The 23,622-nt window shown below is 45.5% G+C and overlaps 1 protein-coding gene across 12 annotated transcripts in view; it reads left to right on the top strand.

Moving 5' to 3' along the window:
• The window catches only part of MAP7D3 (MAP7 domain containing 3), a 1,012,878-nt gene that overhangs the window by 349,357 nt on the left and 639,899 nt on the right, over positions 1-23,622 (top strand). For 6 of the 12 annotated variants that reach the window (XM_078688589.1, XM_078688586.1, XM_078688585.1 and 3 more), the window contains one exon: positions 23,100-23,198. The exons of the other annotated variants lie outside the window; for them this stretch is intronic. In XM_078688589.1, the coding sequence (XP_078544715.1) occupies positions 23,100-23,198 (99 nt within the window). The remainder of the gene's footprint in view (positions 1-23,099; positions 23,199-23,622) is intronic. 12 annotated transcript variants of the gene reach the window in all.

Raw genomic sequence — 23,622 nt, 5'->3', positions numbered from 1 at the left:
TTCTTTGTTCCTTGTCATCCCTTGACAGCGGAGGAAAAACTCCATCGTTTGGGCCCCAAAAGAGACTTGAGATTGTACATTGATCACATCGGGTGGATTTTAAACTGTTTGGGGTTCACAAGGGCAAAGCTGTGCGGAAGAGAACCATTTCAAGGTAGATAGTTCTCTTTATTAAAAATTACTTTGTATTGCCGTCCTTAGAAGGATTGATGTCTCATTTCGCTAAGTTCTAGACTTCAACCACTGAGTTTGCATGCAGTGTGCCTCTCTTGAACATCTGTCAGGCTGCAGAGTGGGCATCAGTTCAGATATTGATGAAGCTCTAGTGCCATTATAGCAACGCCTGGCAGGAGGGGCACTTCTTGCGGTCCTGCAGAAATGTTTAGTTTGAGCCATTCCACTAACACACCACCTTGGGAGCTACTCTTCACAAGTTGAGCAATAGGCAATTATAAGTATCAATAAGAGGCACAGGTTACGTAAATTCAGTAACGCTCTTTCTGGTGCAGATTCCTCATGAACCTTCCGATCTATACGTTCCGTGGAATGGATTCTTTTCTCCACCCTTTATTGTAAAAATCCCTCATTAGTGATGTGCACACTGCCAAATCTGATTGATTAAGCAGTCCACGTCCAGCGGCTCCGACAGAATTAGCAAAAAAGCTGTTGTCAGTGGTGCCCCCTATATGTGGCTCCGGTGCCATTTCTGGGGTGGGATGAAGTCAACATGAAGCTGTGTGATGCCACCTACTGCCACAGAATTGCTGAGAAAGTAATCCCAATTCGAGGAACCTGTGGTAAAATAGAATATCTACCTGAAACGTTGCTGAATGTAAACATCTTATTAATATTTCAGTTCCATCCTGATTCATTTGGATTTACAGTAGAAGCACAGTACATAACCCCAAGCAATAGTGATGCTAAAGGTTCCTGATTAAATCCAGGGAAGCCCAGACAATTTAGCATTGTCCTCCATCTCAGAACCTTCATATCACAACAGTTCACCTTCCAGCTCTACAGAACTTTGGTGGCGACTAGTTCAGCTGGCACAAGTGGGATCTAATATGAGGTGCTCCATAACATCCCTGCTTAGGAATTTCAAATTTTGACTTGTTTGCCACAGTAAAAGAAATGCATTCAAATGTTAAGAGCCCAGCTAAAAGGAGGAATACTGTTTTTATAGACCATTGGTACTACATTTGACCAAGGGCCACAAAGTATGGTCTGTGGTGTGACAGATGGCCGCACTGATGCCAGCCGGGTGGGGGTCTGTGTGGGTCAGGGATGGTGAAAGGAGGTTCTAAATTTTTTTTGAAATAATCGGGCAAGCATTTATTTGCAGGTTAATAAATGCTTTCCCGTTTATTTAACATTTTATTCTGAATATTAATGCTACGTAAATAAACTGCAGCTCGTGCTGCTGTTCTCCAGCGGGGCCGCATGTAAAAGTCAAGAGGGCCACACTTTGAGTATCACGGTTATAGACTGATCAGGGACATTTCTTGTATACTAGTCCTCTTACTTCACCTCCTACCCAAGGTAATCAGCAAGGTGGAACTATACATTTTGGAAATGATCCTCGTAGTGCCAGATGACCAGCTCTGGTGCTCAGATTTTCTTCACTTGTTCGACCAACCACAAAGGAGGCTTGTTTGCAGGATAAGCCTTTTCTCTAGAATGGTCAGTTTAAAATGGCGATTGCTTTCACTAACTGGCATCGGAGTTGTAGCAGTACCGTCACTTGAATCCTGAAGAAGATTTGCGTGGCTGTTGTAAAAGATGCAATATTAGCCTTTCATTAGATGAGCATGCTCTTTCAAGTGAGAGCAGTTAAACATCCGGTGTCTGGAGAAGCAGCTTGACCATTAACATGCAAGAGGAGATTTGCTTACCTTTTACGCAAGTCAAAATGTGGCCGCCTATCTTCTTCCGTAACATTCATTTGGGAGCTCGCTGTTAACGCTACCTGCTGCTGCTGTTTGGCTTGTTGGGGGGCCGCCATTACCACCGCCACAGGAGTCATCGCTGGGGACTGCCGCAAGACTTCATTACCCTGCACCTCCCGCGCGCGCACGCCGCTGACGCGGTTTGTGAGCGCCAGGAGGCGCTCAAAAGGCTTGTTGGGCTCCCGCAGCACGGGACGCGCGCAGGCGTGCCTGGGCGGCGCCCGTGCGAAGCCCGGGCCAAGGGCGGGCCCATCTGCGCCTGTCAGAGACCAAAGGAGACCGGGCTGGGCCAGCCCACTGATATTGTTGCTGAGAGGTGCTTGGACAAAAGGTACTGTTGTCGTGAGTAATTCTCTTTCTGTCATGACACAACACACTAAACGCAGGGATGGCCAATTGCAAGTAGAAGGGGGTCGTGGGGACTTTGGATGCCTTCCTTACACGAGCAGGGTCAGTATTAACCCACGAGATCCTCACAGAGAAGAGAGTTCCCTGGACACTATAGTTGCACAGAAGAGATCCTTAATGGGCGGACTAAGTAGGGGAAAATCACCCGTAGTTGTTCCCCCAGAAACCCTGTCTCCGTTTGGCAACAAGGCAGGTATGTCTTTCCTTGGGAGGGGACGAGGGGGGGTTGTGTTCAGACTGTTTCAGGGGTTATGCAAAACTGTGTAACGGCTCATGGTATGGAGCTGGGGGAGCCCAGTGTGAATGATATATTGAACCAAGAAACTGTTATCTCGTCCCAGCCATCTATCACAAAATCAGTAGCCCCTCCTATAACACTAGAAGCTCAGTCTGTATCTGTTGATAGGGATGGAGAAGTCATAACGAGGTCCAAAAGGAACCAAAATGTTATCCCGGCAAAGGTTGGTGAGGCACAGTCCTCCTATTCTAAACCGCTTCTTTGGTGCCATGGGGGTAGTACCTCGCAAGAGTCCAACTCTAAGTTAAAATCAAAGCCCAGAGCAAAGAAGTATACCACGAAGTCACTTACATATGAAACCATGGTGACGGACAATAACCAAGGGTCAACAGAGCCTTTGATTTGTTTGAGTTTAGTCTCCAACCAACAGACTGGGGAATGTAATAATGATCAATGGAGTAGATTGGATTTGTTAATCTCTGTATTGCTTGACCCTATTCGTAATAACCTACTTTTGATTGAGAATAAATTATCCAGGCTTGAGGTTCTGATTAGTTCACCCGCTAGTGGTGTTAATGTGGTGGTGATATCCCCCCCAGAAGATGTAACAAATAATAACAACTTCCTACAAATATTGCAAAGACTTGATCAAATAGAATCTACTGTGGCATCTATGTGTACGTTGGTTGGGGACACGATCTCATGCTCTGGGGTAAATTCTAAAGACTCAGTCTGGGGTTTAGCTCGTAGTGGGCACTCTGAATCAAGAGAGAGGCCATCAATTAACCGTAATGCTGAACCGTTCAGCTTAGTGAGGAATGGTGTTATTAGAAGCCATGCTAGTGTAGCCGTACAGAAGCACGGTAGGCCCGAATGTTCTAGCCTTTTGGCCAACAAGGATACGCCCCCTTGTGAGAGCAGGCAAGGTCCCTATTCCACAGACAATAATGTTACTAAAGGGAACAATGGGCACAAAAAGGGCATAAATGAGCTAGCATCTACACTGTTGTCCCCAAATAGAAAAGACTCTAATACCTGCGATGATAAGGGGATGTTACATCTTCCTCTAGAGTGTGGTCCTTATGTAGCAATCCTCGTGAATGTTCCTCCCTTGAGTAATATGCAAGTTGAATCCCATTCACAGTTGAAAAACAAAGTTTGTTATTGGCTCTCCCTGAGCACAAATTTTCTAAAGTCAGATTACGGGGACGTTTTATTTGTGAGGCGAGTTAAGTGGGTGGGGCCTCTATGCAAGTTGCACTATGGCGATTGCATTGCTATTAACTGTAGATCTCCACACATTACAAGTCGATTGTTGGGGTGGGGGACTCTTTCTCCTTACCGGAGGTTGTATCAAGCAATAACTATTTTACCGCTAAGTGTCTTTTACAGACACTGTGATAATAGAGGGAGGAACTTTGACGCTACCGAAATGGTAGCGCAATGCTCCGTGCACCCACTGAGGTACCACCCCTGGAATTGAGTAATAGGTATTATCCTCTGAGTGGTCTAGATTCTTAGGATTGACTGGATAGAGTACCCCCCTCTGTTACAGCCGTGCTCTAGACCTTGCTGTTACCTCCGGTACTACCTCAGCACCACACATTCATGGTAACCTAGGTTCTTGCAACCAGGCTACTAATACTGTGCTCTTTCCCCCTTATTGTGATCCTGAGGGGCCAAAAATTTTAGTAGACCACCCACAGGAAAATGTTTCTGGTTACCGCGATTTAAAGTTTATATCTTGGAATGTAGCGGGGCTAAACATGAAGATAATTGACCTAGAATAGAGTAAATTTATGGACGCTTTTCACTTCTGTTTACTACAGGAAACCTGGGCAGTAGGGTGTGTCCATAGGGTTGGCTTTACCACATATAGTATTGAAGCGATACAGCCTCCGGTTGGTCGCCCAGCGGGTGGCCTCCTGATATGGGTAAAAAATTCACTGATTTGTAAAGTAAAGGCCCAGCATCTTGGTTGTCCTGAGCTACTTGGTTTAGAACTGTCCCTAGATAAGGGCTCTGAAAAAATTATACTCTTCAATATATACAATCGGTTTCACTGCCCACATAGACTCTCAGGGACAATAACATTATTGGCCAACTTCCTTGATTCGACCATGGGAAATCACCGGTTGATTGTCGTCGGAGATTTTAATACAACTTTTGAACCAGTGAATTATATACAGGATCTCATCCTTGAGGGGGATGAGGCTAGGGGGATTGCAAAACTTCAGATTCCACCCATTACGAAAACTACAAGGGTGGGGCAACAAGTACTATCGTTTACTATTGCCTATGGTGTTAGAGCCTGTAATGGCAGAACATACTCTGATAGAGTAGCAAGTCATACTTTTAAGAGGGGGACATCGAAAACTCAGATTGATTATATCCTTGTTGACTTAGATGTGTGGTTACTAGTCAAAGATATGGCCATTATTTCTAGGGAAGATAGTGATCATAACGCTCTGGTGCTTACAATGTCGGGACTAGTTACCCAGTGTAGGCACTTTAGGTCTGAATCTGCACAGGTCTTTACAAATAACAGCAATTGGAGAGTCAAATGGCCAATGATCTTAGCCGACTCAAATACTCTCCCTCAAATATATTCTGTGGTGGAGAGGTCTCTTCAAGATCGAAGTATCCCCACAATTGGGTTAGGGGCGGTCATGAGTATTTTTAATGAATTAAATTCGAGTTTAAAACCTTTTTTTATAAACAAAGTAACAGAGTTAAGCAGCAAATTACACTCTGGTTCAATGATGCATGTAAAATGACTAGGAACGAGTTCATGGTGATAGTAAAAACAAAATCCCATGCAGAAATCGTTAATGGAAGGAGGTTATATAAACTAGCCCTAAACAAAGCGAAACGGAACTGGGAGTATGAAACTTGGAATCTGCTTTTAGAAGCTGCTACAAACAAGAATCGTCAATATTTTTGGAAACTTATTGGCAAAGGGGATCATCTAGTGTGGTAGCACAAACAGACTTTTATATTCAGCCCCATGTATGTGAAGATTACTTTGGGGCACTGTTTGTAGATCATGGGCCACTGTCTGCTCCAGCATTAAGCTTTTAATCCCTGTGAACAGATAGTAGCTGATGTTGAAAATATCACTCTTGCGGAAACAATTAAGGCCATCAAGTTCCTGCAGCGTGGTAAAGCACTGGGTCTTGACAAGCTCCTGGGAGACCTGTTTAGGGCTGAACCGTCCGTCTGGGGTCCATTGCTTCAAAGGGTTTACAGTACTATTTTGAAGGGTGGTGCAATTCCGGAGACCTGGCGTCGTGCTGAAATGATCCATATTCACACAAAAAAGGGCGATAAAGGGTCGCCGGGGAATTACAGGCCCATCAGTCTTATTGATGTAACTCAAAAAAAATTCTGAAAAATCATCATGACTAGAATCCAAAACTGGATAGAGGACAAAAATGTTCTGTCAAATCTACAGGCAGGATTCAGGGCCGCAACCAGTACCACGGACCAAGTTTTTAGGTTTCTCCTGTTAATCTGGAAAGAAGTCGCAATTAGAGGAGGTCATCTATATGTAGTGTTCGTGGACTTGAAGACCGCCTTCGATTCCATCGACCAGTCCCAACTTTGGCTAGCACTGAGCTCTTTGGGTTTACCAGCTTATTTGCTCAGACTTTTGGTTAGGTTACACCAAGATACCTTCGCTAGAGTTAGGTGGAATACTGAAGGCTCCCTGACTAACGCCATAGCAGTTCAGAAGGGCGTTCATCAGGGATGCATTCTTGCTCCTACATCCTTCCTCTACATAAATGGCCTAATAGGAGAACGTTTTAATTGCGGTGGCGACCCACCAAAATTGGATGGAGAGATAGTGCCCTGTCTGCTTTTTGCATACTACACACTGCTTATTGCCAGAACACCCAGTGGCATTCAAAACCTTTTGAATAAATGTGCCCTAGTTTGTAAAGACATGGGTTTGGAAGTAAATGGGCTGAAGATCAAATATATGGTCTTTAATCCATATAAGTCTAATAAGAGGAAACTACTTACCCTGGGCACGCATAGTCTGGAGCAGGTTGGTTCATTTGACTATCTGGGTATCCGTGTCAACGATAGGCTGGCATGGACACCACAGATAGAAAAAAGCACTGCGACCCTTCAGCATGTTGATTGTGCTATAGTTCAAAGGGCTAGAGCTTCCCCTTTTCGGCCAATATCCCCCATTATTGAAATTCATAGGGCTAAGGGATTAGGTGTGGCCTTCTATGGGGCCGAATTGTGGGGGTTGGAAAACCTGTCAGAACTAACTCGTGCTGAAAACAAATTCATGAGAGCCATTATGAACCTCCCAGCGAATACACCACTCCTGCCACGTAGGCCTAAAACCTATTGACCATTATGCCATTTTGAGGTCAATCCTGTTCTGGATCAGGGTGTGGATAAGCAAAACTCAGGTGCCCCTGAGGGAGGCTTTGGTAGAGCTGACTGCTCTGCATAATCAAACAGCCCGCATCAAGTTGTTTAGTAAGATCAAGGTCTGGTTTACAAAAATTGGGATGGTGCAGCTCTGGGAGGACCCAGGGTCTATGACTAAATTTACGATCCCTTTAGTAAAAAAAAGATTCTGGGAACTAATGGTCTCGTAAAGGGTTGACCGGTTTGCACATGGTACTTTGACTGCAGGGTTTTTAAATACTAAAGGAGTATTTGTGTTTGAAGGGTTTCTGGATGATATTGAACCGCCCCAGGCTCGAGCTTTGTATATTCAGTTTAGATACGGAACCCTACCTTTGAATGCATTGAAGAGTTCATGGGGTAACCTGTCTGTTAATCCATTGTGTCGTTTATGCCATATTCCACCTGAAACCACTCAGCACGTTTTTTCTGCTGTTCCTTTTACGCTGAACTTAGGAAAACTTGGCTGGCCCCTGTATGTCGTATTTTATCTTTTAATTGTCCATTAGAAGCCATGCGTATATTTAAGTCGGATACCAGAAGCTGGTTGGTATTCACTGTTTCGAGGTTTTTAATGTTTGCATGGTGGAAAAGGTAAAAAATGGGCAAACTTGTTCCTTTGTTGTAGCACTGTTGAAATAATTCCAACTAGATTCAGTGGTATCCTTGTTCAGACGCAGGCTCATTTTTTATGGAAAGAGCATAAGATTGTCTTATTGTATTATATAAATCACTTTTAATGGTTCTATATTGCTGCACTTTTTAATGGTATATTGATTTTGTACTGTATTTTAAGATGTGAATGATCATATTTTTGATCGATTGAATAAATAATATTGCAACTGTCCTTCAATGGCATGTTTTCATTATTCCTATGATTAAAGATATTTGAAGAGCATTAAAATGTTTCTTCCAGTCAGGTGATCTTCCTTACCATGAAAATTAAATAGAGTGCCATCCATATTAAAGTCCCTCTCATTTGGACACAGTGCATTGGGTGGGTCTTCAATACCAGTTTTGGAAAGGTTACTTTCTAGTTGGCTTTACAATACAAGTGAATGATATGTGTAATCATGAGCCTTGCTCTGTACGTTGTTACAATTAAGTCTCTTTGGAGACTCGCCGTTCTATTGCACTTGTGAGAAATTGAAATATTAATTACGAGAGCTCACCCACTACCCTATTCAGGGAATATATGCTCATTATAAATAATACAGTTCACTGAAAAAAACTCTGCTGAATCCCTGAAAACTGTGACTGAAGAAGCAGGATTTTCCTCTAAATGCTTGAAATGTTTAAGCAGTTTCAAACACTGAACAAGACAAGACATTAAAATTCTTAAAGCAATATAGAAACATCAGAGAAAAAAATGAATAAGCTTAATGACATAATGGTTAAAATATGATCAAGGAATACCGCAATATGACTTTTAATGTGTTGGGGAGGCAAGATGAAATGAGAGAGCCCCAAAGTCAATGTTGAGGTTGACCAAAATCTAGGCAGGACTTTAGGCGAACTGTGGTGGAGTGGAGTTAGGGAAGCCTTGAGAGTTGCAGTGGTCAAAAGCTTACATTAGGTTGTTTACTCCCAGGCGAGGAATGATGCTTGAGGTGGCGATGGTTCATTGAAGATGTAGGAGTCATGTCCTGGCTCCCTCTGAAACTTTCAGATTTGTGAGCAAAAGCTCTAAAGCAGGACAATGCAGACATCATAGTCACAGAAGTCGCTTTACCACTGGGATGAGTTTGCTATCTCAACTTATATCAATATCAGTTGTTTGGACACTCACTTCTTTGGTGTTGGTAAGTTGTATTTGACAAGGGGTTCATGGTATTGGAATTTCATTCTAGGCGGTCCCACAGTAGTCTTGAACTTTGCTGGAAAAAGCACTAAGCCTCCGTAACAGACAGTCTATGGCTGGATAGGTCACACCTTTCTGCTGGAGCTTTGGTGCCTTCTCCTGTTCCTCCAGATACCAAAACGTGACATACACTGTATTGAAGATTGTGGAAATATCATTCCTAGTTTGTTTCGCACCTTCAGACTTACAGGTAAGGCCCCTAGGGCCAAGTCAGTCTACAACCATTGCTTCCATATGGTGCAGGGCATTAATATCCCAACTAGATGTTTGATTCTCCCGCATATAATGGGGCCCTTTTTCAGCCTATCGTATCCCTGACCAGGACAGGAATCAAGCCATCTGACTATTGTAGAGCTGTTCCAGTACCTGGTTTCAAGTAGAAAGCGGAATGTTCCTCCAGTTTCCTTACAGGCATGTCCGGATAACATTGTTTCTTCTTCGGAGGCTTAACCATGTCTGGAAGTGTTTGGATGTGCTGGTGGTAGCTGTTAGCCTGTCCGCTAGCTAGTGATTGGTGACATTCCTGGTCCAATACTTGTAGGATTCTTCCCATTAGTCATTGCATATTTGCAGGAATTCTTGCCATGTCTGCCTACTACTTGTAGACAGACTTGATATTTCCAATGCATAACATATGCTTAGAGCAGGCTTTGAGACCTAGTCTTGCTTATTACTGAAAAGGGTTGAATATCTCAGTTGTCTGCTGTTGATTCAATGGCTCTCTCCCTTATTCTTGGGTTTGTCCCATGCATGAACACCTTGGCTTCAAAGTGTTCTGATTGAATGAGTTGTTTCCTTTTACTGCATACTTGACGGTACTTTTTAGGTCTTGGTTCCAGTCATTTTCTTTTAGCAATTTGTTGGAGGCAAATTGTTTCCAGTACGTTACACATGCATAGAGTGGGCTTTAGGTCCGCTTGTTGCTCCTTATTTCAAGCCTCTCATCCCTATTTGTGTATTTATCGCACCGAGAGGCATAAGGGAATGCATCTTTCCACTGCTGATTTCAGAATTTTCATGGCAGTGCATATGATGGAGTATTTAGTCCCCCCACCACATCGCTCTCCAGCCCCCTCCTTTCCATTCAACTCTTTATTACCTCCTTTAGTGCCCACCCACCTCCTCCTCTAAATGGTCCCTTGTCCTCCTCATCCCCTTGATTCTTTTTATTTTTTATTTTTTTATAAATCTTTTTATTAGCATTTCATAGAAAAGTACAATAATGCTGTATTTGAAACAACAGCCAGAAACCAAAACGGACCATTCCACTTCTGCATTCATCGTCCAATTGATAATACATTATGATTACACAGTTTCTGCTCATACATACATGTCTCAAAAGTAAAGGTAGGGTCTGTGTGGGATTACAATTCATCAAGTGCATTAATCAGCAATATGTCTACTTAAGTAGTCCGTTAAATACATCCAATAGTCCTTTGGCCTAGAATGTGCAGGTAATTCTTCTTCAAACGTCCTTAATGTGTCCTGACAATTAGACATATCACTTAGCCATTGTTTGACAGTTTGCACATTTTTACTTTCCCAACACATGGAAATCCTACGTTTGGCTAACAGTAAGGCGCCAAGCAGAACTTTCGTTACGCAGCCCGAACCCCGTCCAATAGCCCCAGGAGACACCCACGGATGTTACATGCAATGTCACTACCCACCATTTCTGACAGTGTTGTTTTGACTTCCACCCAGTATGCTTGGATTTTCGCACAGTGCCATGCCAAGTGGATGAAATCAGCCTGTCCAAAGCCGCATCGTTTCCAGTGCGCCTCTGCTCCCAAGCCATACTTATGCAGTCGCACAGGCTTGTAATATGCCTGATGCAACTATTTGAAATGTATGATTCGCAAATTACCATTGGGCGTAAGCATTTTGGTCATTGTGCAAGTAGTTTCCCAATCCTTCTCCATGATGGGAGACTCCAACACTGCGTTCCATCTGTCCTGTACTTTGGATGCGGTGCAGTCGATTTCAGCTTGTGACACAGTGTAGAGACGGGAAACCAAGTGTGTGGTGTTTTGTGAGGTCAGAATAAGTTGCAGTGTATTCAGAGGCGGCGGTTCATTTGGGTAGTCAGGGTACAGCTGTTTGATCGCCCCTTGTAGTCTGTGGAAAGTGAATCTGAATAACAGTGTCGGATTCTGTATGTACGCTAAGTCTTGCTCTGTTATGAATACTCCATTACTATATAGGTCACCTATCGTTTCCAGCCCTACCTGGCGCAGGAGACCCATACCTACATCTTCACCTGTTACTGATAAATTGGGATGATGGTGCAGCGGTAGAGCCGGGGCATAGAGTGGCAGTTTGTGTGCTAGTTGACCCAATTGTCGCCACGCTGCATTGGTAGCATCAATGGTATTGATGTCGTTGTCGTGCAGTGGTGGTCGGCGATGTGTGATTATTGCATTCAAAGGGATTGGCAGAGCGTCCCCCCCTCAATAGCTGCGTGTGTCAGGTATGGAATGTTGTGGTACCAGTAGGTTGCATAATGCGCTTGGGCACATAAGTAGTATAGCAAGAAGTCTGGTACACCCAAACCCCCTTTGGAATAAGGCAGAGTCAGCATAGCCAAGTCGACCTTCGCTTGTTTACCTGTCCATATTAGTTTCAGTACCACTGATGTTATGCGTTTAAAGACTTCCCTGGACGGTTGAATGGGAATGTTATTGAATAAATATAGCAGTTTGGGAAGTAGTACCATCTTTACTATTGCTACCCGGTCAGCAAGTGATAAGGGGAGTTGTATCCATCGTTTAACTTTATCTTCCAGTGCATCAATAGCTCTACCGTAATTCGTTCTGATGACTAGGTCTGGATCCCTGTGGAACCATACCCCTAAGTAGCTAATTGGATCTGTCTGCCACTCCAATGGGAATTCCATTGCGTGCGGCATGGTAGTGTCTGTTAGAGGGAAGATGGATGATTTTTTTCAATTTATTTGAAGCCCCGAATGCCCCCCAAACTTAATGTATGTTCGCAACAGCGGGTCAAGATGACGCTCCGGATCCCGGACATATAGCAACATGTCGTCGGCGTAAAGAGAAATATGGAGGGGCCGACTTGGAAATTGTAGCGCGGAGGGGTGGTGATTCTGCCTGACCTTACAAGCAAGCGTCTCCAAGCCTAGGGCAAATAATAAGGGGGACAGCGGACAGCCTTGCCGTGTACCGCGTTCTATATTAATTGCCTCTGAAATATAACCATTTATTTTAACTCTCGCTACTGGTCGTGTATATAGCAATTGTATCCATTGTATCCATTGTATGAACATCGGAGGGAAGCCCATCCTACGGAGGACTGTGATTAAGTTGGACCATTCTATTGAATCAAAAGCCTTGGCGGCATCTAACATGACAGGATCAGATAGTGTGAGACCGCAAATAGTGTCCTGGTGGTGCGCGTGGTAGCTCTGGAGGGTATAAAGCCCAAATTTGTCATAAGAGGCTGTAACTGTGTGGCGAGTATTTTGGCCAGAACCTTTTTTTTTTTTTTTGTATTTTATTTTTTCATCCAACCGGCATGATCTTACAATTGACATTACATCGCAATGGTCAACATCAGGTTTCAATTCAGCATCCATGAAGCACAACATAGATAATCGATTGTCAGGTACAGTACATAGTCCAGATAGCATAAAACAACTACATCACACTTTATTAAGCAATATGAATCCCCAAATCTCCATCAAAATATTCATTTGCACAGCCCTCCCCATGTCCCAGCATCTGGGCAATCCCACCCCGAGTCTACATGTCCTCCTAGCACGCAGCACAATTTTAAATGAGTCAGCTGGCAACGTTTGCATACTGAACAAATGGTTCCCAAAAGTCTCGGGGCCTGGACGCCACTGGTATCCCCCCTGCATAGGTCTCAAGCGTTGTTCTGCAATATGTCATGTCTGTTATCCAGTCCTTCAGACGAGGTGGCCTTTTTGTTCCCCACTTTATCGCCACTCGCCGTTTTGCAAGGAGCAATGCCACAGCTAAGAACTTCCTGCGCCTAGCGTGCTTAAGCTTTTTAATCCCCAGCAGACAGATCAAGGGAGAATTCGGAATGTGCTCAGCGAGCATGTCACTTAATGCTCCAGTGACCGCGTGCCAATACGGCTGCAGGTCGGGGCAGGCCCAGGCCACATGCGTAAAGTCTGTGCCCGCCATGCCGCAGCGGCGGCAGGAGTCGTTATCTCGGAGACCCAGTTGGTGTAGTTTGAGTGGGGTGTAATAGATTTGATGGAGGAATTATTTTGTCCAGAATCTTGGAGTCAACATTCAGTAACGATAGGGGCCGGTTACATCGTTCAGGACCTTTTTCAGGTTTGAGAAGTGCTATTATCATTGCTTCACGTAATGTGGGCGGGAGAACCTGTTCGTCGAAGGCTGTACCAAACATCCCAACAATATGGGGTGCTAATATGTCTCTATAGGCTTTGTAGAATTCACACGTGAATCCATCGCGACCCAGGGCTTTGCCATTGGGCAATGATTGGATCACCTCTGTAACTTCCTCCACAGTAATTGGGAGTGATAAATAGGCTCTTTGAGTATCAGAAAGCCACGCAATGGCCACATCTTCTAAATAGCGGAGTGTTTCCGTGGGCGAGGCAATCGATTGTGATTTATATAAGTTGCCATAATTTTGAACAAAGCTCTGTAGAATGCCTATTGGGTCTGTTTACACAGTCCCATCCTCATCCCGAATCTGCAATACAGTTTGGGATTTGCGGCCTTCACATATTTTGGATGCTAAAACCCTGCCAGGGCGACCTCCCTCTCCGTATGCTCTGGGGCGTTTATTGATATATTTAATCTCATCTTGTGCAAAGGACTGGTGTCTAATTTCACCAAGTATGGAAGGGTCTTGTGTTTTTTCATATTGGTGTTCCAACAAACTAAGCTTTGCCTCACACCGTTTTAATTCTGCTCTGATGTCCCGTAGTATCCCCACTATAGTGCTCATACAAACTCCTCGCAGTGTGGCTTTAAACGCCTCCCGTAGGAGGCCAGCATTATCCTTGGATTGTTCATTTAACTGAAAATATTCTTTGATAGCCTTCTCTATGGTGTCTGCATAGACCGAGTCTGTGAGCGCCGTAGCATTGAATTTCCAGCTGTAAGGTGGTAGTGTGTAATTGGGTACCTGAAGGGATAATCTGATGGGGTTATGGTCTGAAAGAGTTTTAGGCATGTGTGTTATGCTCTGGGTCCACAGTAGCACTTCCCCGGAGCCTAAACAATAATCAGTGCGCGACCAGCTGCCATGTGCCGCCGATGTATGTGTTGCCTCGCTAATACCCGGATTGTGCGCCCTCCAAATGTCTTGGAGTTGCATTTCCATCATAATGCCTAGTACTTTTGCTCGTGCTTTTCTGTGTGGTTCAGTGGTGAGGCCCGACCTGTCCAAGTGGTCGTCCAGTGCCAGATTTAGATCCCCACCCCAGAGCAAGATCCGATCAGGCTCCCTGTTTAAGTGTTGCCAGAGCTCATGGTAAAAGTCGGGTACATCAGTATTTGGGCCATATGTATTAACAAGTGTCAGTCGCTGTCCGCGTAGTGTCCCTTTAACTATGATATAGCGACCTTGATTGTCTAGTACTGTAGTCTCAATTTTAAAATTCGTCCCTTTTTTCACTAATATTGTGACCCCCCTGGAGTAAGAAGAGTACCTGGAATTATGAACAGACTTCGCCCAATGACTGCCCACCTGTGTGTGTGAGTGCGGGGCGTTGTGTGTTTCCTGCAATAACACGATACCAATGTGCCACCTGTCTAGGCACGCGAATATTTGTCCTTTTTTCTTGGGGTTAGTGTAACCTCGTATGTTCCATGTGATGAGGTTTTGTGTCTGCTTACTCAGTGTGTTCGTTGCCATGGGTACCGAAAGTATAAGCGATAGACTTTAACTGCATGGTCCCTTTTACGACCCCTTACAGTGCACAGTTTACTGTTCGCATAAGCAGATATCTTAGTGCAGTTAATATTATCGTCTTGGAGCTCAGCAATGCATCTCAAGTAGTTTGGTCCAGTGATTAATACATACCCCCAACCCTCCCACCCCCCCACAACAGCAGCCCAATCCTGCTGATGCCATACCCCAGTTGAACACCCCAACAGTACATAACTTTCGTGGGGATCACCCATGTAGGGGTTCGCCTAGGCTGCACATCTCCATCCAATCTAATGGATGTGGACAGACTAAGTCATCTGGCAACAAACTTTACATCATACTCTGCAATCTAAATCTAGTGAACTGCGACACATGCTTCCCGTCACACCTGCTCAACTGATAACTCATAATGTCTCGTATTGAAAACAGTTTCATAGTGCACCTTCACTGTATCAGCCCTGCAGTACTCCACCCATGCCGCTCTGAAAATTAGACCGGTCATTGCCGGTATCGTCCCTGAATGCGAGCTATGTATAACATTTTAATTTTAAACATTATATATTCCCACCAGGACGTTGCCACATATAGTTACAAATACTAATATCTGGAAATGAGCGTCCTGCTCCGCATCGTAGATGTATCTGCCCGTCACCAGTAGCCAACAAGAGCCACCCTCCAAGACACCGCATACATGCATTGAACATATTTAGAGCGATTATAGCGTTTTTGCCATTATCCGAAATACAGAGCTATTGGGCTTTAGGCCCCATTAGCGTCCTGGCATATATTGAGGGAGTCGCTGCTGTGCATAATCACAGTCCATAAATGCAGTTGTCTGCTATGCCTAATCGGCAGAGTCTAGAGTCTCTTGCTCATCAGTTCGTGCCCTTCGTGTTGCATATCGTATCAGTCTAGTTGTACCATTAGCGGCAGAATCATGCAAGTACAATGTGTGCAGTGGCTTAAATGGCAAACTTACCACTTGCAGAGTGCCACCCACATGACAGTTCATGTAGTTGGACACGTGCACATAGTTACCAACTGCTAAGTGGCAGTCCCTTCCAGTCGCCAGTCACGGTGGTTGGAGCCTCTCGCCAGACGTTACTCATTCTGCGTCCTGTTCCTTGTCCTGTTGTCTGCGCTCCTTACGGTGATTATTAATCTTCTTAATGAAGTAGTTTGCTGCCTTCGGTGTGGAGAGTATCGTCGGTTTTCCATCCCAGGTGATGGATACAACATTGCGTATTCTACCTGCATGATGCGCAATTTCGCCTTTGCATTTGCAAATTCCTTACGGGCCTGCTGCACTGCCAGCGTATAGTCAGGATAGAATTCCAGTTGATTACCTTGGTAGCTGAGATTTTTCTGCTCACGTGCCATCCGTAATATGGCATCCCGGTCTCGATAGTTCAAAATGCGAGCCACTCTAGGTCTGGACGGAGTGCCCGGTGGCGGACGTGGTGCCAGTGACCGATGGGCTCTCTCCACTATAAATATTGGAGACAATTTCTCCTTGCCAAACAATGTAAGACAGAGTTCCTCTACATACGTCTCCATCCTACCTGTATTAGTGGATTCCGGGATACCTGTGATACGCACATTATTGCGACGCGATCTGGCCTCCAAATCTTCTGCCTTGTTTCTGATCACATCTAACACTTTTTCAAAGCCAGTACATTTGGACGTGCTGGTATGGGCTTCATCCTCCACTGCCGAGAGCCGAGTTTCAGCTTCATCCAGTCGCTCGCCCTGCCAATCCATTTTCGCCGCCATAGTATCCATGCGGCAGGTGAGGTGATCCAACTTGCCATTAATGTCCTGGAGGCTTGTTTGAATGGCTTTCAGGATGGATTCCATACCTTGTTCCGGAGCACTGTCAGACTCTACCTCTGCGTCCGATTGGGAAGGTGGACCTTGTGTCGATCTGCGTGGTTCAAACGTGAGCTTTTGCTGCTGTTTGTCCAGTTTCCCCATCATCCAGTAGCAGGGCTGTTCCAAGCTTGCGGTTCCTGATGCTTCAAGATAGTAGGCCCGGGTGCGCTGTCAATGCGTTGGCGCTGCTTAGAATGCCGTCACAGGGGTGCCCCAACCGATGTCAACTCAGCAGGTAGCTGACTCAGGTGCTCAGAATGATTCTTCTCGTGAGTTCATATGTGGCCGATGCGCTCGTTCGTCCAGTACTCAGGCTTGGGACGCTAACTCTTTACGATGGTCTCACTTCTCTGCCCCCGGGCAGTGTGTGTATGCAGTATGGATCTTCCAGTGCATGCGCGTTGTTTCCGCATGTATCTTTGCCCATATGCCCACAGTGCATGGATGCGAGAGGTCACCACTTTAGGAGGTAGCGGCAAGTGAGAGCTAGTTTTGTCCACGTGCTTGGCCTCGCTGAGTCCTTGTACAAAATGGCCGCGTGGCGCACGACTTTCCTGTGTCACAGACAAGATGGGGTCCTGGTAGCTGGCTGTTATGTCTTCCTTGCCGTACCTGCCACACAACGTGCGCTGCGAGCAGCATGCCGACCGGTGACAGCACTATTAATTATAGTGGCAGATTGGTCTTGGAGAGAATGAGTGTGCTGGATTTTTGAGTGCCACATTTCATGTCATGTTCGCTAATGGTCGGGTCTGTCTGGGATACCATGGTGAGGGCATGCGCTATATGCTGCTCCTTTTCACTATCGTGTGTTCTTGTGGCAGTGACACATTTCGCTGGCAGCCAGGGCAAATGGCGCTGCGCTGGCGCTCATGTGAGTCTACTTTGCAGCAGCATTGCGGGAGCCGCCATGTTGTCGCAGGCTCGATCCGTGATGGCGCACAAGTGGTGCATACATGGGACTCGCATGTGTGCAATATTCTGCATTAATGCACTGCTCTGCTTACCTATCTGTGTGCTTCGCCTGTTTTATTAGGAAAAGTTGAAAAGCAGCAAGCACTGTTTAAACCTCTTTCTTATTAATAATTCAATTAAAAGGGCCGAAAAGTCCGCAACGATAAGGATCTTTGTGACAAACAATGTTGTGGCTGTTAGGATTGTGTCTGGAAAAACAGTGGTGAAGTGACTAAAAGAAACATTGGCAAAGCCATAGGTCACAAAGATGCGACCTAATGGGAGTTGTCAGCGCGTTTTAAGCAGCGAGGCAAAATCAGGAGAACCGAAATTCCCAAGATGACATAGTCTGGCTAAGTGGGGGGAAGTCGAGAGTGGGTCTCAGCTCTCCCCGTGCCAAAGTACATCACTGCATGCCAAGTACAACCTCGTGTGTCTGAATGGAGCAGAAACGGAAACACCCGGTGCGCTGGAAACAAGTGGCATCGGTGGCTGTCACCAGAAGAGGCCTGTTCTTGTGCAACGAGGGCAGCTTCCCGTGTGCAAACGTGCATACCAAGGGCGCATTTACTTGGATTCGCCTGCGGGCACTGTGCCTATATAACCCATAGCCTAAACAGTGGAGAGCGCAAACAGTAGCTCGTTGGCGCTTCCTCCCGCCGCGCGCTCCTGATAGGCAGGTGGAGCTTGGAATGGCGCGCGCCCGCCCGGGGTGTCCAGGGAGGGCTCGCGCGCGCGCAGAGTTCCACAGCTGCGGAATGTGGGGTCACTTAACCCGAGTGCCATTATGGATGCTGGTGCGGTGCCTAGTGGATAAGGTGTTTCTGTAAATCCCCATGAACCACAGACGAACCGGTCCCCTGTCTGCCATGAGAGGGTCCAGTGCACCCTGGTTTGGGGAATGGGGACAGGGAGAAGCCTGCAGCTTCCATGGAGAAGGCGGAGACCTGCTCCTCGCTCGGGACGGTCGGTTCGAGTTGGATAAAAGCAAGGGGCACATTTAAGAAGAAACAATTGACTCAGCAAAAGCAATATTCGCCCCAGGAAAAGCAAACAGGTATTGCAATGATGATAACGACGGCCATAAAGGTTTAGTGCTTTCTCTGCACAGTATTCATCAGGTGCCTGTCTTTCGCGCATTCAATACCATTTAAAATCACATTCACTATAACTGTGTTCCATCAGACGTGGACGGCATGGAGGGGTGTAAGTTTGTTCTGCGTGCTAACCGACAGGATCAGGAGACATGACAAGAGAGGGGTAGCCATCAGGAGTGCTGCAGGTTCAGTGGCACCGGGCCCATGGATCCGAGGGGCCACTGGACCCCGAGTATAGCTGTATTTTACTACCACATATGGGGTGGGGTACATTTTATATAATTGAATTGCAGCCAAGACACTCTTTCTATGCCACTGCCTGGCCAGAATCACACGGTGAGCCAAGAAGCGCCGCCAAGACTGGAAAACACCGTCCTTTGACATGGACCCATACACAGGAAGACAAAAAAATAAACTCCATTGGTGACCCCCCCCCCCTCTCACGGAATACAGTGACAAGGACAGACACGAAGGCACATGCACACCTGGAGCCACTAACCTAGGGGTGCATGGTGATGATTAGTGCAGCAGGTGCGGTAGCAATGGGGCCGATGGGTCCACTGCATCCGAGATATTGTCTTGTTTTACTACCAGACTGAGGGAAATAAGACCCAATTTTATTGTTTGCATCAGGACCCTTGGCAGCCTCGCAACGCCACAGAAGTGACATGTAGATAAGGGGTGGGACGGGCAATATCACCAGACGAGGGTGCTACCAAGGAGGCCCACGCCATCGACCCGCCTTCTGCTATTCTAAACGTTTCATGTTCCTGCATGCGTCAGCCCACATTTACAATGATAACATAAGAAACTACGAGTCCCACAATGCAATGCGCGAAAACCCAGCAGTGGATTCGATGGCTCACCCGGATACCCAAAAGTGCTACGACACCATACAATTGCTACAAATTAGCGATGCAAATGATAATATCATTAAACAAAGGACTTCTGCTTAAAAATCGATTACAATTTTTTTTATGCCAGTGTGACGATGCCACCTATAACATGGGGCAACCTGGCACCTACGAGTCTCGCAGCCTCCAGAAAACACGCGGCAGTTCAAGGCCAGAGCAGCTAACGCGTGCTGCACAAATAACAAATCAACTGATCAGAGCCAGCCAATTGCAACTCTTACCACCAGCACGGGGTCACAGAAAGTCTACTGACGCGCTTCTTCTAAAAATCACGTTGTGCTCAAATCTGCTCCAACCAAATGTAACTTTTTGTCAGACCAAGGAGAGAGAGAGAGTGCCCCCACTGAGGCAATCGCTTCATGGTCGCAATTTCACGATATCTGCTAACAAAACCATATTACCAACGGCCAGTGCTTTATTTGTGAAAGAATAGTTGCCGATGCCTGAAACTCGTTAAAAGTCCGCTGCGGGTGCATTTAAATGTCGGTGCATGTAATACCAGGACTGGAAGTTTCAAAACAGCCGCTTTAGTCCACCATCGGACACTCCCTCCCCATTATTCCACTTCAGCAAGTTCCTGTTTTCTACTTTTCTGAAGGTTTTGCCCTCTTTCTCTTCAGCCTCCTATCGGTTCTCTTTCTCCCCCCCCCCCCCCCCCCCATTTGCGCTCGGTAAATAAGAGATACGGAAAAATAAACTCCAGCCCCCAAAGAGAAGTGCCGGTGCCCCCACCAGCAACCACTGGCTTAAATTAAACACTGCTAATGGCTTAATCCGTATGAGGAAACAAAGAAGTCCCACTGACAAGTTCTGCCACCTCCTGCTCCTGTAGCAGCGCTGTGTTTTCGGTGATCTGGGCTGCAGTGTTTCTATGTTCGTTTTATAGTGTCAGCTTCGAGGAAGGAAGGATGCCCTTGGAGTTTGGAAAGCCCAGAGAGTTGTACTAAACCACGCATGCAGCTTTTAGGGTGGTAGATCTGCTCGCTGGTGTAAACTGGCTGCACCGGGCCCTTTTTATAGATCTATAAATACACATGGGACAACTGGGTCCTGTAGAGTCCATTTTTGACAGGTCAACTGGGACTTTTCACCCCGGTAAACCACCTAAAGTGACATTCTCAATAGAAACTATCCCAAGTGCAACAGCGTCATCACCATCAACAACAAGTCAGGTCCCGGGCCGGCAGCCAATCACAGCGCGGCCCGGGGAATGATGTCACTGGGGTGTCCCGGGCCGGCAGCCAATCACAGCGCGGCCCGGGGAATGACGTCACTGGGGTGTCCCGGGCCGGCAGCCAATCACAGCGCGGCCCGGGACACACGGCATCAAGGGGCGGGACTTAAAAAAAGAGTCAGAAACGCCCACGATTCGCGTTCTGACCGGGAGAAAGTGATTGACGCTGATGTCTTCCAATGGCTAGCCTCCATTTATGGAGCTAGCCAATGGAAGAAGGGGCGGTTTCAAGTCCCCACTATTGAGATAACATTAGATTTCGCCCTGGGCGGAGCAACTGCTACGCAGTTGCAACGCCAGGGCGAAACCTAAAAAAGAAGTGGGGGGACTAACCTAGTTAATCAGTATGCAAATGACATCGCAGCACGTGACATCACGGCGCGTGACATCACAGCGCATGCCATCACAAAAAGTGATATCAGATCTTAAGCCCTCACATATATGTTTAGCAGGTGTATCATGAGTACATTTCGAGTATACTTGCAAACACTCCGGATTTAGGCAGAAGATTCACACTTTTGTACGCTACATATAAAACAATGTTACCTTTTGTCAGCGTTAAGCTTTCTATAGCCTTAGTGCTTTAAAAGAAACTGTGCTATTTAAATTATTACAACGCCTACTCAAGGGTAATAAGTGTATATAAATGCAATTTATTTTGTGCAAATACTGGGAAAGATCAACACATCTGAAGTTCTAATAGTGCATGCAAATCTCCTGAACAGAGCCTGAACAAGGTGAAAAGCTGCCTCTCCTAAGTATGTGTGAATTGTTACAAAGGCGCAAGCCTTTGTTTACCCTCTGCTGCATTTGCATCCAGGGTGAGGCTCCTGACTGCTGCCAGCCAGGAAACTCCAACAAAAGGAGGCTTGATGACCCCTGAAACTCGGCCTTTGTTATGGCCGAGTATCCCAGCAGGAGTCCGAAAGAAGAGAGCCCCGTCCCCACCTGAACGTTGTGATCGAAAGCAGACAACGTGTGGCGCTGCTGACTGTGTCCCTGTGTTTGGAAATTACACCGGGACGAATGCAGCATCTTTTTTTTAGTGTGGCCCAACTTCTTGGCTGGGTGGACAGTATCCCCCCTGTGAAAGAAGTGGGGGGGACGCCATCCACCTGCGTGGACCCCTGACTCGTGCCCTGAACCTGATGCTGGAGGAGTGGAACTGGCTGACCTGCAGGCTAATAGGGTTATTTTTTTTTTTGCTCTTACCTCTTCTGACAACCGTTCATCCTCCCTGTGCACCCCAGCTGTCACCAACAAAGACACATGCCTGTACGACTTGTGCTACTTATAATTTGTTGTTACCACTCTACATTCCAACTGTCTTCAAATGCATGGAATTTGAAGCAGCCCCAAAAAGCCAGCCTTTGCTTTCCCTTCTCCCACATGCCGTAAACATTGAAAAAGCTAGTAGGTTTAATGGGCACAAACTATTGGCTGTGCCAGTGCTTGTTTTTATTTTCTAGATGCCCCACCTTAGTTTTTTATGCTAAACATATATATATATATATTTGTTACTTTACAAGGGGCAGATTGCGGTTAGGCTGCTTCTGTGCTTTATCACACACATTTCTTTTTAAAAAAATGTTTTTTAATTTACTGTTCTAATATTGCTGTCCACCATATTAGGAAAGTAAATTAAAAATGCCTGCCTCCCTCATAACACACACACACACATGATGTACACGTGTCAAGACTCATGCATGGTTTTCCGGTTGGCCTTCTTGGAATACAAGATTTCCAGCCATGCGCGCATGTGTCCTGTTGTTGAAAAAACATTGGAAAAGCCAATCGTTCTGCCTTTTAGAGCCAACACCTATTGGCTTCCCAATGCATATTTATAAATAGCTTGTAATTATTTTATAGAAAAAATATGCTGTTCAAGGAAATTACAATTGTTATACAGCATGGGTATATTTGGTTGAGTCTGTCGTGATCTACCTTTCTTCTGCTTTTAATGATTTGCTGCTAGTAAATGAAAAGAATACATTTAGTGGGGAGTACAAATTGACATAATTGAACATCTATGGTTGCATTGCTCCAGGAAGTTTGGCAGAAAACAAAGAATATTTTGTTTGGCTTTATACTACAACAGGTACCCATGCTGAATAACTGTTGTTCCCTTTCCATGCTATCCATTTGCTTTTCAATGGTGTGGTGTTGGTTCCTGACGTTGTCTAACAAAGATGATTCTTCCATAGCTAACCTTGGTTTAATCTCATGATTTGCACTTTGACTTGCAGGTGGTAAAACGAGAAGTTCATCCTTAAGCAGACTAAGTAACAAAGATCCTCTTCATTCACAGCAACCACCAACCAAAGGGTCACAGGTGGAACTGAAAGGTGCAGGAAACAGAGCACGTGCAGACATATTGTTTTTTTTAATCAAATTAAAAAACTGTGGAAAGTATAGTGACTCTAGGATTATGAGAAGGGCTGCGTTTAAAAGGCGCAGACTACATAAAGTATAGGTTTTTACTAGGTCATGTAAATATGTCTACAATTATAACACTTCACCGCATACATGTGTTAATGCCTAGCATAATTGAAAAAATCTTACCAACACGTTGCTTGATAGAAGGCCCAAATATGCTATACAACAGTGAGACATGGACCTACTTGAATTTCATTGTTACTTGTCCCACATTTGAAGGCCCACAATGAGTGTAACTCATGGCTCAGATGTTAGTTAGTACAATATGTTTATAGAAGAAGCCAAATGGGGCAATACTAACAAGGCAGAGTTGTTACTATTTCATCTCACTGC

Source organism: Lissotriton helveticus, chromosome 4_1 (assembly GCF_964261635.1).
Source record: "Lissotriton helveticus chromosome 4_1, aLisHel1.1, whole genome shotgun sequence".
NCBI lineage: Eukaryota > Metazoa > Chordata > Amphibia > Caudata > Salamandridae > Lissotriton > Lissotriton helveticus.
This window is presented reverse-complemented; position numbering and strand designations above follow the sequence as displayed.